Raw genomic sequence first — 15,293 nt, 5'->3', positions numbered from 1 at the left:
TTTTATATTCCTTCAAAAATGAGTGGCTTTCTGGTACGTCTTTCACAAAGACCACAGGCCCTGGAAAATTCTCGGAGGTGGGCATAGGACCTGTCCAAGCTCAGGAACAATTCTTGAAGGAAGCAGGACAGAAACACAACTAGATGTTGTCGACTGTGACCCACAGGCCACACCCGTCAAATCTGCTCTGCAGATGAGTTTATTTGGCTCGTACAGGATTTCTTTATTAAGCATTTAAACCAAGGTGCAAAAACTGGGACGTTTTACCTTGAAAAGTCTGGATATATGACTTGTCTTGAAAAATTGGGATAATTTGGGCACGCTGGGATCCATGTTTTGTTACTGGCAGCCATCAGTGGCCTTGGGAGCTGTTCCTTTCTAGAAGGGGCAAGGACTCTTCACGTCCCATCACACTACCTGTGGTCTCAGGCATTCCTCTGAGTCACCTTCATGATCCCAAGATAGGTTATGAGATGGAGAATAAATGGCACCAGGAATAATTAGGAAGGAGGCAGCCTTTTGCATTTAACTCACATGATCTCTTGCATAAACAAATGAAACACTTTATTCCACAGACGAGGTGAGTTGATCATCTTTGTAGTCTGGAAACAGAAGAACAATAAAAACCGCCTCCTAGTTCGGTGTGGTGTCACATTGTGTCTCTTCTGCCATGCCTTTGTTAACTCTGTTGGTTCTGGTCAGAGCTCAAATGGCATTTGGATTGGGTGGAAGGAAACTCTGAAGTGGCACAGGCCAGTTTGTCAACGCCACCCTCACTGCCATCCTGGGGGAGCATGTTGTTTGTGCCTGGGCTGTCTCCCGCCTCAGAACTTTGAGCGTGAGGATGAAGTGATCTGAACACAACATTTCTCTGGGTAGCATTTTTGACACATTTGGGCTGAGGGAATGCTTCTGTATTTCATCTTGCTTTGCACAGCTGCACAGAAAGGACTGTTTATGACTCTTCTCTATATTTTGTCTTTAGTGGGAACCCTATCAGGGAACTTACGATCATCTTTTGGAAGTCCCCGTCACTCGGGAGCAATTAAACCACTATCGGAATGTGGCTGAAAATGCTCGAAGTGACCTTGCAGCAACTTTGGTCAAATTCGAATGTGCTCAGTCTGAGGTAAGATTATGCATCTTTGTAACTCAGAAATGGGCCTTTTTAGCTTCTTTATAGAGCGAAGCAGAGCGTAGAGGTGATTACAAATAGCACAGCAGGATGCAGATTTCAACCTTTCGGCAAAGTTTAAACTTATTCTCTTATTGTGCACCTACCCCTTAGTTCTAGAGAATTCCTGAAAGGTTATGCATTTGCCATGCTGCCTGGGCTGGATTCTAGATCTCAGAGGAGCTCCACAGCCTTGAGGGGTCTGGAGGCACCTGAGGACTTTGGTTTTTTTCTGCAAGGGCTTTCGAGGACTCTTAGCATCTCTCAGAATATGTTCCTTTAATACGGATTGTTTGTAATCCGGAGCTCTTAGGCTGGAATTCTGAATCCTTTTCTGCTGGTAGTTCTGACTGGCTGGGGGAAATTCTAGGAAGATGATTGGGATCCAGCCAACCTCTGGCTGGATCAGGTCTATAGTGGCATTTCTGAGACAGTCTGCCTATCCCCATTTTGCCCACAGCCTGGTGGCCCTGAGGAACCCCAGACTTGCCTGTGAGGTAACTAGTGGTCTCACTGGGCTGCCAGGACCCCATTGAACAATGAGTCCATAAGATGTGTGTGAATAAACATATGCATGCATACTCACAATTCCAAAGAAATACCTGCATTCATCAAGTTTTCTTATAAGGTGGACCTGACATCTTACCTTAACAGGGCACAAACATTATTCAACACTTTGATGCCACAGAATTCATAAAAGTCCAGAAGGCATGTGGGAGGAATGTGGTGATATGGTGAAAAGTCTGTATTTGCTTGGCAAACTGTTGTGGCCGTGAAATCCTAAATAGCGTGACTTATAGGTTCCCCATTTCATTGGCAGCAGCGATAGTAGCAATACAGATTTAGAAAGAGAGTTATTACTGCAAAATATTTTATTGCTTTTTGCAAAGTACACCACAATTATCTCTTGAGTGAGACTAAACCACCATAAGACGTTGCTCAACTGGTTTTGAAAAAGAACGTGAAGCTCACTAATTTAGGCCTAACTTCCCATCTGGTAATACAGATACAAATACGAAAACAAGAAAGTAAAGTTGGATTAAAATATGAATAAAAGAGTGAAATTTTGAAGTATGGGTTGGGGTTTCTTAAAGGTCCTTCAAACTTATACCATTGAAATCCTTTTCCTCTTTTTTACCTCATTTCCATGGTAGCTTCGAGATCTCCGATCCAAGATGCTTTCGAAAGAAGTTTCCTGTCAAGAATTGAAAGCTGAAGTGGAAAACTACAAAGAAAACAATGCCAGGAAATCGTCTCTCCTCACCTCTCTGAGAGACAGAGTTCAGGAGCTAGAAGAAGACTCAGCAGCACTCTCCTCCTCTAAAATTAGGACAGAAATCACGGCTCACACCGCAATCAAGGAGAACCGGGAGTTAAAGAAGACAGTGGCAGAACTCGATGAAAAATTACAGTAAGGATATTTCAGGATATGGCTTAGTTGAGTTAGTGTTAAAATACTAGCTTCTGACAGCAGAGTTTACCCTTGAAGGTACTGGCATTGTGCATTATTTGGCCCTGAAACTCAATTCGAAAATTATATATATATATGTATTGTCCTCAAATATCTTTGGGGTCTTGAAGATTTTTCCCAAGCTCATTTCTAAATGTCACCAAGAGTCCAAACAAGGCCTCGTCCTAAGCATATTTATGTCCTACTGATTAGAGCTGCAAATGCTTATTTGTACAATATGGAAGATTTCCTCTAAGTGGACGTTTACCTGGAGGTGGTGGGCGGGCCCAGAGGGAGGTGTTTATTCAGAAGCTAGTTATAAAAATACCCCAGAAGCCCAGACCACCTCGAACACTCTTTGTTAGGTTTTATTGCCAGTTTTTGCAGAGAATTCATGAAATTGAGGTTTTCCACACTTAGTTCTGGCCAAAGGTGATTATTGAGACAAAACTGGAACTAGTGGTTCCTAAAATGTGCTTTTATAATTCTATGTATAACTTAGATAACTTTATTAATAAGATACTTGATATTTATTTTACTTATTCTATCTCAAAAAAAAAAAAAAAGCTCATGCTTCCAGCTCCTGTCTTTTTTCTTTCCTTCCACTTACAGCAAAACTCCCTAAAATATTTATATATAATCGCTGTCTCAATTTCTCTCCTCTCTCCTCTCTTGGATCTGCTCCACTGAAACCACTCGTTAAAGTGACTGGTGACCGCACACTGCAAATTAAATGATCAGTCGTTATTTTACTTGACCTTTCAATATATCACTCGCAGTTGGTCTCTCCCTGAACCACTTTCTGCTCTTGGCTTCCCAGACACTACACAAGCCTGCTTTTTATCTTAACCTTTCCAGCTGCTGTCATCGTCTCTTGCTGTTTCCTCCCCTTCTCCTTGACTTCCAAATGTTGGAGTGCCCCGGGGCTCGGTCCTTGAACCGCTCCTCGTTTCTGTCTAACTTCACTCTCTCGGTGATCTCATCTAGTCGTATGACTTTCAGTCTGGTCTAAATGCTAGTGACTCCCACATTTCTAAATCTAGCCTGGATCTCTTCCCAGAACGCAAGACCCACGCATCTTACTACCTACCAGACATCTCCACTTGGACGTCCAACAGGCATCTCAAACTTGACCTATCCCAAACAGCTCCCGATGTTTCCACATCTCATTTAATGGTAGTTTCATTCTTCTAGTTGAGCAGGTGAAACATCGTGGTAATTATCCTTAGCTCTGTTTCTCTGTCACACTCCATGTCTGATCCTTCACCAAAGTCCATCGCGTCTACCTTCAAAATAAATGTAAATTTTGACTGCTTCCCATTGCCACCCTCATGGCCACTAACCTGGTCCAAGCCAGATTATTCCAACAGCCCCGTAAGTGTTTTTCCTCTTCTGCCTCTGCCCCCTGCAGCCAAAGTGATGCTGTTAAAACACAAATTCGGTCATATCAGCCCTCTGCTCAGGGCCTTCCAATGACTTCCCATCTGATTCGGAATAAAGAGTGGTTTCTGTGACCTAAATGGCTCATCCTGACCTGGTTTGCTTCCATCACCTCTCTTCTTTTTTCCATTCCAGCTCACTGGCTCCTTTGCTGCCCCTTGAACATACCAGGTGTGATCCTACCTCAGGACTTTTGCACTTGCTCTTCCTTTGCCTGGAAAGCTCGTCCCCCAGTTATTACATGGCTGCCTCTCTGCTTCTGTTACGTCTTCACTGAAAAGTCACTTTCTCAGTCAGAGTTTCCATGAGTAACTACAGCTAAAAGTTTACTCGCTCACCACAAATATTTCCTTCCCTCTTTCCTGCTTAGTTTTTTCTCTCCAGCCCTTTTATAACATGCTACACATTTTACATACAATAAGATTTTGATATTGTCCTTCTTCCCAACTAGAATGTAGGCTCTGTGAAGGCAGGGATGTTTATCTGCTTTGTTTATTACTATATCTTTAATACCTTTGATAGGGCCTGGTGCATAGTAAGTGCCCAATAAATATTTATTAAGTAAATGAATAATAAAAATCATACATACTCGTAAAATAATTTAAAAAAATATGGAAAAGTGCCAAAAAGAAATTAAAATTACTCAAAACCTGGTGATTCCATAAAAGCTTGAGTTAACATTTTGTTGAACAGATTTTAAGAATATTGCACACAAATGACATCATGTAATGAATGATTTTACTGAATAATATGTTGTAGATATTTTGAAAAGTCATTCACTATATCATTTTAATGGCCCATGATATCCTATTGCTTGAAATATCATAATTCACTTGTTCCCTTTGCTATTTCCTATAAGGACTTAGGTTACTTATGCAAAAAATGATAAACCAATCTGTAATGAATATCTAGGTATATTCATATTTTCACATTTATGTGATTATGTTTTAGGATAGATTCCTGGAAATTTGTTGGGTCAAAGTGAAATGAAAATAGAAGTGGAAAGAGTTTAAAGAACCTTGGAATGGAGAAGTAAGATTGAAATCTTGGGATTGGAATTATAAATGTTAATCAGAACTATAGCATTTGCTGTGTCGTCCATGAGTCAGAGAACAAATATTACCTTTCATATGCTGAAAATAAGAGCTTAAAGATATATTGATGTTGGTCTTTTATTGTTATACATTTTTCTAAATAGAAATATGATATGTTTTTGAGTATATGCAATTATATGCTTTGTTAATCTTTGAATAGAGTGAAAGAATTTGCAGTAAACACTCAACATGTTAAAAAGGGAAAGCAATAATCACGTTTATTATCTAGGGTACTGAAAAAATGATACCAAATTACCAAAATGATTCTAATTTGCCTTTAAAATATGTCCATTTTTTGATGATCTAAAAGCATTAGAAATAGACCCTGCTATTTTAGCAAACCTATCGGAGATTTGAAATAAAATATTCAGAGCGGGGCATAAATAAGTGATTTTCCTTGATTGGGCCATTCCAACACTCTTTGAAAACTCTGGGTGTATGCAGACTATAATGAGCTTTGCTGGTGATTGAACACCTCTTTTCCAGAGGTGGGAACAACTCGTGCTCTTGATGCATTTTTTTTTTATAGTTATGCTTGACCATGAACCAGGGAATGCCTAACTAACCCTTATCGATCACTGTATAGCATTGGAAAATAAAAGGAAGCATGGTCTCCTAAAACTAATGTAGTAGCACTGTCCGCCTTTATGGGGCCCAACAGAGACCCATGACTATATGGATCCATGTGTGATCTAGAGACCTTCCTGCCACTTCGGCAGATCCTGGAAGATCGGGGACAGGCGGCAAAGAGTCTGTCTCCCTCGCTGTTACTAGATCTAAGATGCCATGAAGATGTTGCTACATTTCTGTGAAGTGTCAGTGCCCAGAATTGCTTCCAGGTTTTTCCATCTCTTACAGGGCTTGCGCGACAATGATGTGCTCTGTGTCTGGGAAGCTGTGTTGTGTTGAAAATGATGATTAGTTATTCCTCGCCGAGAGCTTGAGTTCTGAACTTCGTTTGGTGAATGTTAATCTTCTATGGTGTTAAAACTTGACTCATTTCTTATTTGCTTGATAGAAAGTGTTTAAAGGAAAATGAGAAGAATATGAATCAAATCTCAACGAATTGCAGGAAACGTGAGGAATTTCTAGCGCAACTTCATGACTGCTTAGATCCAAACAAGGAAAATGGAGCGGCGTCAGAAGAAGACTTCGTTCTGAAGGTGTTTGTATGCGAGTTAAAGAGTCCACATCTTCAGTGTCCTTCTGACACGTGCCATGAAAGCAAGAGCTGTGGCTGAGTCTAGGGGTGGCAGGAGAATGGGACTTTGGCCCAAATGTAGCATTAATATACTGTATGACCTGGGACAAACCATATCACCTCTCTGAGCCTCAATTCCAAGATCCTTTCTAGCGTTATTTGGGATTAATTGTCCTCTAGATTAATTGTTTCGTCTAAAATATATTTAGCTTGTCAATATAATTATTCGTTTTAATGATGTATTTTAGGAAGATGTTTGTTTGTTTGTTTTGGTTATAGACAGAAATACACACATACCCAACCAAAAACAAAACCAACTGTGTGTCATATTGGGGATACTTATTGAATATAAGGTTAAGATTAATTCTAAAGTACTTTTTAATTTTACATTGGAACCAAATAATGAAAATCCTACTTTAATGGTAGGTTGCCATTAAGATGGAAATTAGTTATATCAACTGAATAATTCACGTGGCCCATAGTGACTCATCAGGGCACCTGAAAGTGTTTGAGCGCTCACCACATCTTTGTCATCCACACACCTTTTGTATCCTTGCTTCCTGATGGGTTTCCATGCAGTCGTTCTTAAAGGCCACTTCTCAGTTGTTTATTAGGAAGTTTCCCAGGAACTCTCTGAAAGCTGCAGAATGGTTTCATCTTACTTCTGGAAGTGTTGACTTCACCGATGGGTTTTGGTAGCTGAGGCCTAGATCTGTCTGATACCCTTGAGGGTGCCAGATGCGTCTTCTCCTCCTCCTTGTTGCTAATATGTGACCAGGAGCCTGGCTGTCAAAGTCGACAGTATAGTTTGGGGGCTTGCCTTTAAAGCCAAGTGGTGGGGAAAAGAAGAGGGAATTCAGAAGCTCCTTCCTTTACGACATGCTTTCCCACATCAGGGACGATCTGCAGATGCTAATCTGTGTGTTGATACTATATTAATCATCCCTTTTTATTTTCTGTATTTCTAACCTTTGACATCTGGGGCCTTGCTGACCCAGGAGGGACGGCCGCTCCCAGGGTCAGCCAATTCCTAGAAATGACTCTCCTTGGAGCAAACCAACTAACCCAGAACCCACACCCCAAACACTTCTTCTATCAGGCTTTCACACTCTGGGCCACTAGCCAGCTGCCCTGATCACCCCAGGGCCAGGTACCAGACACCTAGGGACAGCTCCTACACTACAGAGCCTGCTGAAATTATTCGAACTAGCCAATCCCAAACCTGCTTACGCTGCCTCACCCATTACTTCCTGTGGAATACACAATTTCCCCTTGCTCCTTCTGTCTCCTGACTGACCCTGGTGCTCCCCGTGTGGCCCTGCATGGCATGGGTGCCCCTCCTCTTGGGAACTGTGAGTAACAGACTATCTTTGCAGTGGCAACTGTCTCCTGATCTGTTGGCCTCATCATATCTGAATGATAATAGAACTTGCATTTGAAAACACATACTAGGACCCTAGAGCTTTAGCATCCCCATCACTTGAACAGGAACCTATCTTAAAAGAAAATCACTGGCCAAGAGCAAGAAAGCTGCTGTCTTGATCAGCACTCACTAAGTGTTCCCCTGAGAAGTGGACCAAAGCCACTCCTTTAATTTCAAAGCCATTTCTTCACTTTCATAGCCATCATAAACACAAGGGTCCACACTCCCAAGGAAACTTGGTGGAAAAGAGGCATTCCTAAGAACTTGTTTGACAGTCATTCACTTCTCAAATACTTCGGGAGTGATGACTGCATGCTTGGCACTGTCTGGGTGCCGAGGATACAGCAGGGAGTGAGACGAGACTTAGTCTGTGCCCTGCTAGAGCTTTCGTTATCGTGGGGTAAAGATGGAGAGGAAAGAAACAAATATCTAATATTATCCCCCATGGTGAAAGGTGCAACAAAGAAAAACAAATCAGGCTACGGGGACAGAGAGCAAAGCCGGTAGGAGGCTGGGACTCCAGCTTAGGCAGACTGGCTGAAGAGCGCCCTTTGAGGGGGGGACTCACGAAGGATGTTAGGGAGTGAGCACGCATATATGAGGAAAAGTGTTCAGGAGAGAGGGAACAGCCCTAAGTTGGAGCAGGGCACCCTGTTGGCACCATGAAGATGAACGGTTTGTCACTTTTACAGAGAGTTGTAACAGAAACGGGGAAATTCAGGTCTTCCTATAGCGTCCCCTGGCCTTACAGAGTGAACTTGTCTGCATGGCTGGTTCCCTGCTGCCAAGGAGCCTGGTTTGTTTTCCCTCCTTGTAAATCTTACATATCTTACTAATGCTCCTGCTTGACAATTCAAATGCATAGCATAGAGAGCGAGAGTCCTGCTAACCCCAATGATAACCACTGTTTGAGCATGTTATCCAGGATTTTTCTTTGCTTATATTAATTAGAGAGTTTTTTTTTCTGGTGAGGAAGATTGGCCCTGAGTTAACATCTGTGCCAATCTTCTTCTATTGTATGTAGGATGCTGCCACTGCATGGCTTGATGAGCAAGTTGTCTGTAGGACCGTGCCTGGGATCAGAACCTGGGGACCCCAGGCTGCCAAAGCGTAGCATGTGAAATTAACCACTACATCACTGGGCGGCCCTGGGATTTTTTTTTTTTTTTAAAGAGAGTCTTGTCTTCTTCTCTGTCTTTCCCCCACCCACCTCAGCCATGTAGCACCTTGCACACAGCTGGTGCTGGCCGACGTGGCGTGAATAGAACTCCCTCGCTCCCTCACCTGCCGTAACCTCTGTAGAACATTGCTTCTTGATTATTTAGCAGCCAGAGCCTGCTGATGCTTGTTCTGTTGGAAAGCTTTTGGTTGAACTCTCATCATTGTTACTTTGTGGCTGGCTACCTTTTGATTAGTTTTAATTTGGCTGCCAGGTTTGCACATAACGACAGTGTTTAGAAACTGCCTTTGAAAATGTGATCTTTTGAGTGGATGGCGGGATGGTGCTTTCATTGTTTTCATATGAAAATGAAGTCAATGAGGTATATAGATCAGAGTTGCTTAGAGAAAGTGGGGCGAAATTGTTGATTTTTATGGGATGGCTGTAATTGCTTTCTCTTCAGCTTAGAGAGCTGTGCAAGGAAAATGCATTCATGAAAGGACAAATTGCTACTCTTGAAGAGACTATAAATGTCCATGAGATGGAGGCAAAAGCTAGCAGAGAAACGATCCTGAGGCTGGTTTCAGAAGTAAACAGAGAGCAGAAAAAAGCGGCCTCCTGTATTGAAGAGAAAGATAAGCTGAACCAGGTACAGTATGCGAAGTGTGTGTGCATCTGTGATCATGTTTATGGAGCAGAAATTGAAAAGGAGATGTGGGTGAGCACACCAGCATCACTGACCACAGTTTCAAAAGGCTGCTCTCCGCAGGAGGGCTGGGGGCAGCCTGGGGTTCAGTGACTTCAAGAGGCCACCTGACACATAGTTTTTCTAATTAGAAAAAAAGAAATACAAAACACTTAAAAGTAAACAGTTTGTAAAGAATATGTCTTACTTTTGTTCAACTTTAAGGATTTCTTTTTTCAATTATTTTATAAAGGTCATATTGGTTTATAACATTGTGTATTTCCAGGTGTACATTATTATATATCAGTTTCTGTATAGACTGCATCGTGCTCACCACCATTAGTCTAGCTTTTATCTGTTACTGTGCATATGTGCCACTTTACCCCTTTTGTGGACCCCCAACCCCCTTCCCTTCTGGTAACCACTAATCTGTTCTCTTTGTCCATGTGTGTATTTATCTTCCACATATGAGTGAAATCGTACGGTGTTTGCCTTTCTCTGTCTGGCTTATTTTGCTTAACATAATACCCTCAAGGCCCATCCATGTTGTTGCAAATGGGACGATTTTGTCTTTTTTTAAATAGCTGAGTAGTACTCCATTGTGTTTACATACCACATCGTCTTTATCCATTCATCCGTTGATGGGCGCTTGGGTTGCTTCCACGTCTTGGCTATCGTGAATAATGCTGCAATGAACATAGGGGTGAATAAATCTCTTTCAATTGTTGATTTCATGTTCTTCAGCTAAAACCCAGTGGTGGGATAGCTGGATCATATGGTATTTCTATTTTTAATTTTTTGAGAAATCTCTATACTGTTTTCCATAGTGGCTGCACCAGTTTGCCTTCCCATCAGCAGTGTATGAGGGTTCTCTTTTCTCCACATCCTCCTCCAACACTTGTTATTTTTTGTCTTGTTAATTGTAGCCATTCTGACAGGTGTAAGGTGATATCTCATTGTAATTTTGATTTGCATTTCCCTAGTAATTAGTGATGTTGAACATCTTTTCATATACTTGTTGGCCATCTGTGTATCTTCTTTGGAAAAACGTCTGTTCAGATCCTCTGCCCATTTTTTTTTATTGAGGTTATGATAGTTTACAGCATTGTGAAATTTCAGTTGTACATTATCATTTGTCAGTCATCTTATCAGTGCACCCCTTCATCTTTGTGCCCACCCCCCACCTGCCTTCCCTCTGGTAACCACTAATCTGTTCTCTTTGTCCATGTGTTTGTTTATCTTCCACATATGAGTGGAGTCATACAGGGTTTGTCTTTCTCTATCTGGCTTATTTTGCTTAACGTAATACCCTCAAGGGCCATCCATGTTGTTGTGAATGGGATGATTTTGTCATTTTTTATGGCTGCGTAGTATTCCATTGTGTGTGTATGTGTATATATACACACATCTTTATACGGTCATTAGTTGACGGGCACTTAGGTTGCTTCCATGTCTTGGCTATTGTGAATAATGCTGCAATGAACATAGGGGTACATGAGTCTCTTTGAATTGCTGATTTCAAGTTCTTTGTATAGATACCCAGTAGTGGAATGGCTGGGTCGTATGGTAGTTCTATTTTTAACTTTTTGAGAAATCTTCATACTGTTTTCCATAGTGGCTGCACCAGTTTGCATTCTCACCAGCAGTGTATGAGGGTCCCCTTTTCTCCACATCCTCTCCAACATTTGCTATTTTTTTGTCTTGGTTATTATAGCCATTCTAACGGGCGTAAGATGATGTCTTAGCGTAGTTTTGGTTTGCATTTCCTTGATGATCAGTGAGGGTGAGCATCTTTTCATGTGCCTATTGGCCATCCATATACCTTCTTTGGAGAAATGTCTGTTCATATCCCTTGCCCATTTTTTGATCGGATTGTTTGATTTTTTGTTGTTGAGTTGTGTGAGTTCTTTGTATATTATGGAGATTAACCCTTTGTTGGATATATGATTTGCAAATATTTTTTCCCAATTAGTGGGTTGTCTTTTCATTTTGATCTTGTTTTCCCTTGCCTTGTAGAAGACCTTTAGTCTGATGAAGTCCCACTTGTTTATTCTTTCTATTGTTTCCCTTGTCCAAGAAGACATGGTGTCCAAAAAGATCCTTTTAAAACTGACGTCAAAGAGTGTTCTGCCTATATTTTCTTCTAGAAGTCTTATGGTTTCAGATCTTGCCTTTAAGTCTTTGATCCATTTTGAGTTTATTTTTGTGAGTGGCATAAGAGAATGGTCTATTTTCATTCTTTTACATGTGGCTGTCCTGTTTTCCCAAGTTGAAGAGACTTTCCTTTCTCCATTGTATGTTCTCAGCCTCTTTGTTAAAGATTGGCTGTCTGTAGATGTGTGGTTTTATTTCAGGGCTTCAAATTCCATTTCATCGATTTATGTGTCTTTTTTTGTGTCAGTATCATGCTGTTTTGGTTACTATAGCTTTGTAGCATATTTTGAAGTCAGGGATTGTGATGCCTCCAGCTTTGTTCTTTTTTCTCAGGATTGCTTTGGCTATTTGGGGTATTTTGTTGTTCCATATAAATTTTAGGATTCTTTTTTCTATTTCTGTGAAGAATGTCATTGGGATTCTGGTTGGAATTGCATTGAATCTGTAGATTGCTTTAGGTAGTATGGACATTTTAACTATGTTTATTCTTCCAATCCATGAGCATGGAATATCTTTCCATTTCTTTATGTCTTCTTCAATTTCTTTCAATGATGTTTTCTAGTTTTCAGTGTATAGATTTTTCACCTCCTTGGTTGAATTTATTCCTAAATATTTTATTCTTTTTGTGGCAGTTGTTAATGGGATTATATTCTTGACTTCTCTTTATGTTTGTTCATTGTTAGTGTATAGAAATGCTGTTGATTTTTGTAAGGTGATTTTTTACCCTGCAACTTTGCTATGGTTGTTGATTATATCTAATAGTTTTATGATGGATTCTTTGGGGTTTTCTATATGTAGAATCATGCCATCCACAAGCAGCAAGAGTTTCACTTTTTCCTTTCCAATTTGGATACCTTTTATTTCTCTTTCTATTTCTTTGGCCTAATTGCTCTGGCCAAAACCTCCAGTACTATGTTGAACAGGAGTGGTAAGAGTGGGCACCCTTGTCTGGTTCCTGTTCTCAGAGGGATGGCTTTCAGTTTTTCACCATTGAATATGATGTTGGCTGTGGGTTTGTCATATACGACCTTTATCAAGTTGAGTTACTTTCCTTCTATGCCCATTTTATTCAGAGTTTTTATCATTAATGGATGTTGGATCTTGTCAAATGCTTTCTCTGCATCTATCGAGATGAACACATGGTTTGTCTTCTTCCTTTTGTTAACGTGGTGTATCTCATTGATTGATTTGCGGATGTTGAGGCATCCCCGTGTCCCTGGAATAAATCCCATTTGATCACTGTGTATGATCCTTTTAATGTATTGCTGTATTCTGTTTGCCGATATTCTGTTCAGGATTTTTGCGTCTATGTTCATCAGCTATATTGGCCTGTAATTTTCCTTCTTTGTGTTGTCCTTGTCTGGTTTTGGTATCAGGGTGATATTGGCCTCATAGAATGAGTTAGGAAGTGTTCTGACTCCTTCAATTTTTTGAAATAGTTTGAGAAGGATAGATATTAAATCTTTGAATGTTTGATGGAATTCTCTAGAGAAGCCTTCTGGTCTTTGACTTTTGTTTTGGGGGAAGTTTTTGATTACTGTCTCGATGTCTTGTGATTGGTCTATTCAGATTCTCTATTTCTTCTTGATTCAGTTTTGGGAGGTTGTATGAGTGTAAGAATTTCTCCATTTCTTCTAGGTTATCCAATTTGTTGCTGTGTAGTTTTTCATAGTATTCTCTTATAATCTGTTGTGTTTTTGTGGTATCTATTGTAATTTCTCCTCTTTCATTTCTGACTTTATTTATTTGAGCCTTCTCTCTTTTTTCTTAGTGAGTCTGGCTAAGAGTTTGTCAATTTTGTTTATCTTCTCAAAGAATAAGTTCTTAGTGTCATTGATCTTTTCTACTGTTTTTTTTTTAAACCCTCTATTTCATTTATTTCTGCTCTAATGTTTATTATTTCCCTCCTTCTGCTGACTTTGGGCTTTGTTTGTTCTTCTTTTTCTAGTTCTATTAGGTATAGTTTAAGGTTAATTATTTGATATTTTTCTTGTTTGTTGAGGTGGGCCTGTATTTCTCTAAATTTCCCTCTTATAACCACTTTTGCTGCATCCCACAAGAGGTTGTATGCTCTATTTTCATTTTCCCCACAGGTATTTTTAAATTTATCCTTTGATTTCTTCATTAATCTAATGGTTGTTTAGTTTCCATATATTTGTGGCTTTCCTGGATTTTTTTCTTGTACTTGATTTCTAGTTTCATAGCATTGTGGTTGGAAAAGATGCTTAATATGATTTCAATATTCTTAAATTTATTAAGGCTTTCCTTGTTTCCCAGCATTTTGTCTACCTTTAAGAATGTTCCATGTGTACTCGAGAAGAATGTGTATTCTGCCGTTGTTGGATGGAATGTTCTATGTGTATCCATTAAGTCCATCTGGTCTAGTGTTTCATTTAAGGCCACTGTTTCCTTGTTGAATTTGTGTCTGGGTTATCTATCCCTTGACGTCAGTGGGGTATTGAGGTCCTGTACTATTATTGGGTTGCTGTGAATTTCTCCCTTTAGGTCTGTTAATAGTTGCTTTATATACTTTGGTGCTCCTGTGTTAGGTGCATATATTAATAAGTGTTATTTTCTCTTGGTGTAATGTCCCTTTTATCATTATATACTGCCTCTGTTTGTCTCTCATTTTCTTTTTTATCTTGAAGTCTGCTTTGTCTGATATAAGGATGGCTTGTGCCTGGTTTCTTTTGCTTGCTATTTGCTTGGAGTATCATCTTCCATCCTTTCACTCTGAGCCTCTGTTTGTCTTTAGAGCTGAGATGTATTTCCTGGAGGCAGAATATTCTTGGGTCTTGTTTTTTGATCCATCCAGCCACTCTGTGTCTTTTGATTGGAGAATTCAATCCATTGACATTTAGAGTGATTATTGATATTTGAGGGCTTAAAACTGCCATTTTATCTCTTATTTTCCAGTTGTTCTATATTTTCCTTTTTCTCTTCCCTTGTATTTCTGACAGCCATTTCAGTTTTATGGTTTTCTGTGATGGTTTTCTCTTTATTTAGGATTTGTGGCTGTATTCTGACTCTTTGTTTAGTGTTTACCATGAAGTTTGTATAAAAGATCTCATAGCTGAGGTAGTCCATTTTCTGATAGCCTCTTATCTCCATTAGCCTAAGCAGATTGCATCCCTTTCCTCTTCCCCTTCTGAGCTATTGTTGCAACAAATTCTTCTTTTTTCTCTTGTGAGTTTGTGACTAAATCGAAGTGTGTATAGTTATTTTGATGCTTTCTTTCCCTTTATCGTCTATGTTATTAGTAAGTGTTTGATAAACTATTATGATGGAGAGCTTCAATTTTCTGATTTTGTCTGTCTATTTATCTTCTTGCTCTAAGCTCTGTAAACCTTTGCCTTTTGTTTCAGGTAGGAGGGCTTCCTTCATCATATGTTGTACAGGAGGTCTAGTGGTGATGAACTCCCTCAGCTTTGTTTATCTGGGAAAGCTATTATTTCTCCATTGTATCTGAAAGAGAATTTCACTGGATAGAGTATTCTTGGCTGAAAGTTTTTG

General features: G+C 40.0%; 1 protein-coding gene across 1 annotated transcript in view; it reads left to right on the top strand.

The window, feature by feature from the left end:
• CCDC170 (coiled-coil domain containing 170) overlaps window positions 1-15,293 on the top strand; it is a 90,396-nt gene that overhangs the window by 27,206 nt on the left and 47,897 nt on the right. The window contains exons 2-5 of the mRNA XM_070603327.1: window positions 986-1,129; window positions 2,329-2,585; window positions 6,177-6,321; window positions 9,405-9,590. Of these exons, the coding sequence (XP_070459428.1) occupies window positions 986-1,129; window positions 2,329-2,585; window positions 6,177-6,321; window positions 9,405-9,590 (732 nt within the window). The remainder of the gene's footprint in view (window positions 1-985; window positions 1,130-2,328; window positions 2,586-6,176; window positions 6,322-9,404; window positions 9,591-15,293) is intronic.

This window comes from Equus przewalskii, chromosome 32, assembly GCF_037783145.1.
Source record: "Equus przewalskii isolate Varuska chromosome 32, EquPr2, whole genome shotgun sequence".
NCBI lineage: Eukaryota > Metazoa > Chordata > Mammalia > Perissodactyla > Equidae > Equus > Equus przewalskii.
The sequence above is the reverse complement of the archived record's forward strand: the minus strand, read 5'-3'. Positions and strand labels throughout refer to the sequence as shown.